The sequence below is a fragment of the Benincasa hispida genome, chromosome 9, assembly GCF_027475165.1.
Source record: "Benincasa hispida cultivar pf3 chromosome 9, pf3_genome.v1.1, whole genome shotgun sequence".
NCBI lineage: Eukaryota > Viridiplantae > Streptophyta > Magnoliopsida > Cucurbitales > Cucurbitaceae > Benincasa > Benincasa hispida.
The window spans coordinates 86819988-86828491 of NC_143486.1; the positions used below are offsets into that span (position 1 = coordinate 86819988).

Genomic DNA, 8504 nt, shown 5'->3' on the forward strand with positions numbered 1-8504 from the left:
CCCTGCACCCATAGACAGTCTTTGCAGTATCACCTAAGATTTCTATTTGTAAAACATAAATTTTACAGTAAAGATCAAGATGTTTTGTTTTGTTTTATTTTTTTTTTTTTTTAAAAAAAAAAAAAATCTTAAGTTAAAAAGGAACGATTAAAACCTATTTAGTAACCATCTCATCCTTTGCTTTTTGTTTTTGAATTTTATGCTTATAAACACAACTCCTATCTATAATTTTCTTTTTTCTTATGGTGCCTACTTTTTACAAAGTTTTTCAAAATCCAAGCTAAGTTTTTAAAACTAAAGGTAGTTTTAAGAAAATGTATATCTTTCTAGAATTAACCTTAAAATTCAAGTGACTTCTTGAGAAAGATGAAACAAGAGAAAATAAGCAAATAAAAACACAAAGAATAGAAAACAACCAGGTAAATACCAAATTCCAAAAGGCCATGATGCCCGTTACCTTTGGGTTTCCAACGGGTTAGTGGCCTACCCTAGGATTGCAAAGTCTTTTCGTTGATATGTCATCGAAAAGATTAGTCTCAAAAGACAGAAGTAAGGTAATTGGGGTTCATATTATTCTCATTAAAGCAAACGATCATCACCTGCATAAGCTGTGTCGACTCATTTTTTAGATAGATTCAACCTCACTTTAGACAAATTTCTCCTTTTGCATTCAATTCAGCCCAAGGGATTGTCTGTCATTAAACCCTGGCCTTGAAGGTTAATCATAAAAATTTCAGAGTTAAAAAGGCATCCTACTAAATGATCAATATTGCAATTGATCTAACATGGTTACACTTATATTTATTTATTTATTTATTTTGGGTATAACCATGGGAATGAGAAATCGAATCTCCAACCTTTACAGTGGAAGGTCATGCTAATTACTGCTAAGCTAAGTTCACTTTGGCAACATAGTTACACTAAATGATGCACCGTATAGTGGGTGGGACCAGGGAGTTTTAGCTGCCATATGAAAACATTTACTCACAGTTCACTCTATAATCTAGGGTTAGAACCTGCCCCTTCCTCTCCCAAATGATTAAACGAACTTCTTAGTGGCTCTACAACATGGTCCGACATTTTATCTATGTGGGATGGGTTTCCTTTTTTCTTTTTTCTCTGAAAAAGTAACAAATCCGGGATCAAATACAAGTATACTAAAGTACGGATTGGGATGAGAGCTTAGATTTAAAAAAGAAAAAGAAGGAAAGAAAGAAAGAAAAAGAAAAAGGAAAAAAGGGTGCCATAGTTTGGCTTAAAAGGGCTGGGAGATGGTGGAGATCCCAAGAAAGGGTTGGGATCGGAGACAACGGCCAAAGAAAGGCTCTATTCCCAACAAAAGCCAAAGAAATAAAGACTATGAACTAGAACGCATTTGGCTCATGTCTTCTTTTTCTTTCTGTCTCTGTTTAAGGCCTTGACGAATGACGGGCAAAACTGGCTAGGTATGGATAAAATAGTTCTTTCCTTTTCTAACCCCACTTTGCATAATTTAGAATGAAGCATAACATAGGCCCTACACAAACCTTTATTAAATCAAAGATTCAAAGTTAAGTAAAACATACAGATATGGAACATTGCAGAATGGAACTTTAACTGGGAGCTGTCTGTTCTCACCAAGCTGCAGCAGCACCAACAGTTGTAATCTGGACCGGCAGTATTTCGAAAAAAGTAGGGGCAGTGCCGTAGCAGAAAGTTAATTTATTCTTATCCGATAAAATTTTAAGCAAAAGAACGTTCAATGCAGTCCTTGCACCTTTCATTCGGATTTCAACCCCTGAACATCTACCAACTGGTAAAGGTCACCACGCCTTTGCTTTAGAAGTGGTAGGTTAGTCCTGAGTAGTTTGAACATACTATCAATGAGAGGGAGAGAGAGTTGAAAATGAATGAAAAGCATATTAGAAGGTCTGAAAGAGGGATCACCTTCTAAGCTCAATAAAGGAATAATCAATCTCAGATATGACTATCGCTTCATCATGTTCTGTTGTAGCTAGCACTTCCCCAAACTGCAAGATGAATTATATTGCACTGATTTTGTGGAAAAGAATACATGATAAAAGCTAAAACAAAAGGCATAGTTTGTCCATGAATAGAGTTGAGAAGTTCCAAACTGACCGATCGAAATTCAAATATATAATGGCTTCAGTTGCATAACATAATTGAATAACAAAGCTGAACTTTAGCATTGACTCACCGGCCCAACAAGGGTTGAGTGGCCCCAAGCTACATAACTAGCATCAGCATTTCGAGCAGGTGAACATGTTGCCACATATAACTGAACAACAAAAAGTATCAATGAAAAATGTAATGTCATCGTCTGTGATCATGTTCACAGATGAGATGGAAAGATTCTTCCTAATGTTTTTGGAAACTATGGTACATTCAATTATGTTACAAAATGCAACCATTTATAACGCAGAAATATTAAAACAGCTACATCAATCATGTCATATTGCTATCATTTTTTTTCTTTAATATTGCTTTGTTTGTGCATAACACATGCAACAAGAAAAACTGAAGACTCGTCACATACCTGATTATCTACAGCCCTGCATAAAACATCAACGCACAAATATTAGTTAGAACAATCAAGTATTTCAGCCTACAATGGAGTATACAATTTTATGCTCTTCAAAATTTGAGTAGACCCAGAAACAATTTATCTAAAGGAGAATAGACCAAAAAAATCAGATTATTGAATGGTCAAGTTACAGAATATGGGATGGCCGCAATGTAATGAAAGTTAAAAAAATTTCCCCCTTTTTTCTTGAAGGCAACAATGGTTTTAGGCATGGCTAGGGGAGGGAAAGGGATCAAAGGAAAGGCTTTGCCTGATTAAAAAAAATGACTCTTATCAATAGACAACCCTGTATCTCAGGTCCCAATATACTTTGTACACACACCTGTATGTGGTTGTAGTCAATATATCACAAAAGGAGTCTTGTTCTGCATTTTTAGGCAACATATACGGAGTCTCAATTAAAACTTACCCATCTTATAGATTAAAACCATCTCCATACTACTTAGCATGTTCACAACATCAAGACATACGAGCAAACATTAGCAACAAACCATGAAGGCAGAAATTAATACAGAAGCTTATACCTTGCACGTTGCAATAACTCCCAGTGCAATGGTCCAGTAGTCATGTTAAATGCCCCAGGATAGCAAATCAAATGAGCACCTGATGTTAAGAATTTGTAAGTGTCAGCCCTATACATGGCTCTATCAAGATAGTCAACATAAAATTAACATGATTGACTTTGTATGGCCACCACAACAATCTATGGGCTCTGATGAGCTAAAGAATACAATCAGATTAACACGTCCAAGATGCATCTTTTATTAGATGACTGGGCTTACACACATTTGCTCACCTATCCTATCCCTCCTCAGCTTACACTAGCCCCGGGCCTTTTGCTCTTCTAACGTAAGTTCCAAGGCTTCACACAAGTCTTCACTGACATAATATGCATGCTTATGTAAGGTCAGGCAGAACCGTTGTTGCCAGATGGGAACTTCCCCCATATTGCTATCAACATGTCGCACGACCTCTTAACATTACACACTGAACTAAAGAGCTCCCAAGGCCACCTGATTCGGAGTAGAACACTCCTTTTTACACTTCGGTTTCACCCCGGACAATTCCACAGCGTAGAGCTTCAATCAATAGGCCATTTCAGTCTTCTTTTATCCTCAGCAATGCCCAAAGACTCCCGTGCCTTTCTTGGTTGGACCAACCCAACTGGCGATTTCCGACAAGTTTTTCTTCATTTTTCGAACAAGAAGCGGAACTACAGGGATGAAATGAAAAGTGTCTCTTACGATTACAGCCTACCCCCCATATTTATAGGCGGATAACGATTCGATCGTCAAGCTGAGTAGCTGGGTGTTTAACCCTGCGTTTGAACAATACCTCTTGGTACTTATCCTTTCATTTAAGAAAGGCTCGAGTGATTATGTTAATCAAACCAAAACACACACGCAATTTATTCTTGTTCTAACATAAGAAATCCATACCAAACATAAATACTGAAAAGTTAGAGTCCTCATAATCAACATAGGCTCATATTATAAAACAAAACTCGAGCTTAAAGGAAGGAATTGGTAGAATATATCATTTACTAAATAGGATAAATCATGTCACAAGGAATATACATATATAAATGGAGGGAGAGTCACCACCATTGGCTTCATGTAATAATCTCGTGTTAATGAAGGTGGTCTACGGTACAGAAAAGACAAGATGTACATAGGAGACTGGAAAATTTGGAAAAGAAACAGAATTAAGAGGACAAACCTCTTGCAGCATACATCATTGCTAGTTCTGGAAAACGGATGTCATAGCAGATTCCTATACCAATACGTCCAACTTCTGCATGAGCCAGCAAATAGTTAATTTCCAAACCTCATAGCCTCTAAAAGAATGAATTCCATTGCGGTTAAGCTTATTATAATCAAGTACCAGTTACAACAAACACCCTGGAAAGTAAAGGAACCACAAACCGACCTGTGTCCACAACAGTAGGAGTTTGACCTGCTGCGATGGTCTTAGACTCAATAAAAGTGATCTTTCCAGGGATATCAATATCGAAAAGATGTATCTGGAGATGAAAATGGCACAATAAACTAGTGAGTGATGAATTAAACACGAGAAAACCATCCTCTAAACAAATTAGATTAATCTAAGCAACATTAACATGTTCTCTTGCAAAACACTTGAAGCATTTTTACCATTTTAAATTCATCTCCTAACAACAAAATAAAAACTCAAACAGGAAAATATATCAGAAGGACGAACTGAGGAACATCCTAAAAGTGGAGATTTTATATTTACCACTGAAAAGCCAACTACAGATTCTTTAGTCTTTTCAGAATTATTGAGTTAGAAAAAGATGAATCAGTTTTATGGATAACAAGTCTTAAATCATTGATTAACCCAAAAGCTTTAGACATTTAATATTGTATCATTTAAAAACAAAATAGCAGACTGAGAGGCATATGAGCATCAAATAAGTGAAACTATCAGGAACACATTAAGAGTTCTACACTAAATAACCGAAGACATCCATCAAGGCTTCCCATCATCCACAAGAGAAAAAGGAAATATTTCTCATGCCTCATTGAATGCTAGTATTCCATCACAAGATCTAAAAACCATATATGAACATCATTTTGTACCTTCCTGTGTTTAGCTTTCAGCTTTCCGTCAGTGCCAAAAACACAAGAAGCATTATAAAATTTATCCCCCGAGCGCTCTACAATTGAGCCGCCGATAATTGTGACTTTTAAACGGCGAGAAACTTCAGATAACATGGCTGTTGAAGGGGAGGCATCACCACCAGCTTCAATGTCCTCGGCATAAAGTGGTAAGCTATCATGTGAATAAGGACAATTCCATATTTCCTGTCACAGAAATATGGGAAAAAAGAAAAATCACAGGCAGAACGGAATCCCTAAAGCCACGAAATACCACCAGGAAAGCTTAAAATTCAGCAAACTAACAATAATTTTCAAAATCTAAGAACTCACCGGCAAGACAACAAGCTGAGCGCCCTTTTCCACAGCCTCCTCAATGGCCTTACGAGCATGTTCAATATTCCTTTGCTTATCAGCCGTCACCGCCAATTGACATAGCGCGATTTTAAACTACGTCAAAACAAGCCAGAAATATCGACGTCCACATTAATTAATGAAACAAAACCGAGCTGAGAATGAGTCAAGTTGACAGACTGACCTTAGTGACCGGAGGTATCGGCAACGGAAGTGCAGGTGGCGATCTAGCTTGCTCGGGACTGAAGGATGAAGCCATAATCGGTGAGGACTTGATGGAGTGGAAACGGAACTTGTGGCTAATTAAATTGGCGCCGGTGAATATTACCGGAAAATGAGACGGTAGAAGAAGGGAGGGCTGCCGGAAAATGGAGCGGGAGAGGGAGAACTGGTGGAGATTGAAATTTCTGGAGCTTATCAACGAAGAAATGGCTGCTTTCATTTCAGTCTCTTGAGAAATTTCTTTTATAGCAATCTATACTTTTGAGTTGAAGATGGGTCAGACAGTTTCTTTCGATCGGAGTGGATTGTAATTTGCAATGGTAAATATAAATTCAAGATCAAACGACGTTGTTTCAACGATCAACTAAGATAGCTACTACGACGTCGTTTGAAATTATATCGTTTTTTTTAATAAAAAAATCACTTGGAAATCGTATTAATTGTATTGTATCAAGGTCAAATTTGGTGTCTATAATTTAGATAAAGTTAAAATTTAGTCCATATATAATTTTAAAAGTCTCATAAATACTTTTTATAATTTGATAAAATTCTCATAAAGACTATTTAGAAAAGTTTTATCAAAGAATAGAAAATTATAAACTTACAATTTAACCTTGTATCAATTTGAATGCCAAATTTTCTTAAGGTGTACAATGTACATCAATTTTTAGATTTTGTTCCAAAAGTATAGAATGACACTTATGTTGTTCCAATTCAACTTTAAATTGTTCTAAACAAATTAATCTAAACATTTTATTAATATTTAACTTTGTAAATATCAATGCATCGGTTTTTAGAAACATTTAGACTTCTTCCAATGTCAAATGAACAAATGGAGATTAAAATTAGATTAAAATTGAAGCATGGATTATTTTTTAATTATAAATTTGAATTAATTCACTTATGAGAATATCTAAGTTTAATCGATAAAATTATGAGCAACGCACCTAATACCTATATTCCTTCTCCCTTAGACATAATAATAATAATAATAATAATAATAATAATAATAATAATTTAATTATTGTTTTGATAATTTTTAATCATTTTCCTAAAATTATTCAACCCTACGAAGATCATCACGTTTGGAAGCTACGTTTAAACGTACTCTCCTAGAAAAAATAGTTACCAAAAAATTACTCATAGAACTAGAATGTTTGGAGAAAGGTGCTTTAGAAACACTTTAAAACTACTTTTAAAAAGGGGAAAAAGAATATTAATTATATTAGTAAAACCAATTAAATCAATATTCTTAATTTGAACTACATTGTGTCAGAGAAGAAATTTTGTCCAATTACAAAATGTCACGTGTTGTCCATTTGGTCATTTGATCACAATAATGGGCTTCTCACCTTCAAAGGTGGTAAAATCTAGACCAATAAATTTGGCTGGACAATGACTGATTGGGCTTTGTAGCATAAATTGAATCGGACTGAGTATTTAAAATTGCTCGAGTCCAACTCAATTCAAGCCCATAGTGGAAATTTTGGGCCAAAGAAAAATGATTGGGCCTAAACCCAACTTTGGCTCAGACCGAGAAAGTGGTTGGCCCAGATCCAAAAAGTAGTTAGGCCCAAGCCTAAAATCCTAAAGGGCAAATGGGGCCCAAGCCTACCTAAAACCCACAGAAATTCTCTATAAATAGAGGCCTTACCCTTTCATTTGAAAAGAAAAAATGGGGGAAAGATTAAATGTTTTGAAGATTGAACTTCTGCATAATTGAAGTCTGAAGCTCTCAAGTTTTCAAGCTCCAAAGGACTGAAGCACCAAAGTTCTCAAGCTCGAAAGACCAAAACTCTTAAGCTCACAAGTCTTTGAAGACTAAAGCTCTCAAGCCCTAAAAGTTTTGAAGACTGAAGACTTGGAAGACTAAGGCTCCAAGCCCCTGAAAACTTCAGGATTGAACTTATAAAAAGATTCGGAAGATTTAAACTTATTGTAACGTTTGAGAGAAATAATCAAAGGAATATGTATATATATATATATATGAAATTGTACATTTATATACTATAAATTAATACAAATACAAAGTTCAAATTCAGCAAATTGAATTTCTCTGGAAAACTTGTTAAATAGTTTGGCACGCCCAGTGGACCATCTCTACCTTTCATCTCTTTCTTTACAACACAATCTACCTAAAGAAGTCATGGCCTTCAAAAACAACATTTCCAAAACTTCAAGCGATGTCCACAATAGACCAATTGCTCGCAATCGCTCTAAGGGGATTCAACAATCCAAAGAGTTTCCTCCCTTCGAGATTACAAGGAATATATGGGAATAAATTTCAAAACAATCGTAAGGTGGAATTGTCATTAAAGAAAGCCCTGCATTTAACAAGCATACTCCACCTTCTGAACAATCAAGTGAAGAAGCATCACACCCAAATATAATGTCAGTCATGATGGCCGACGTGGGGACAAGTGAAGAAAGGATGGCTGAACTCGAAAAGAAAGTTAACATGCTGATGAAGGTTGTTGAAGAAAGGGATTATGAAATTACATCCCTCAAGAATCACATCGAGAATCATGATGCTGCTGAATCAAGTCATACACCCGTAGCCAGGACTGATGACAAGGGGAAGACTGTTTTGTAAGAAGGTCAACCACAAAATTCAACGTCAATTGCTTCATTGTCTGTTCAGCAATTGCAGGAGATAATTGCCAACTCCATAAAGGCTTAGTATGGTGGACCTACTCCGACTTCCCTCTTATATTCTCAGCCATATA

The 8504-nt window shown here is 35.9% G+C and overlaps 1 protein-coding gene across 1 annotated transcript; it reads right to left on the minus strand.

Moving 5' to 3' along the window:
• Nucleotides 1–1498: 1498 nt before the first annotated feature.
• Nucleotides 1499–6107, minus strand: LOC120086355 (Nitrilase/cyanide hydratase and apolipoprotein N-acyltransferase family protein). Its single transcript, XM_039042970.2, has 10 exons — nt 5741–6107; nt 5536–5652; nt 5185–5409; nt 4514–4607; nt 4304–4378; nt 3109–3187; nt 2537–2552; nt 2198–2278; nt 1927–2009; nt 1499–1838 (listed from the first exon to the last, which is right to left on the minus strand). The coding sequence occupies exons 1-10, from the start codon at nt 5996–5998 to the stop codon at nt 1760–1762; spliced, it is 1107 nt and encodes a 368-aa protein (XP_038898898.1). The 5' UTR covers nt 5999–6107; the 3' UTR covers nt 1499–1759.
• Nucleotides 6108–8504: the final 2397 nt, after the last annotated feature.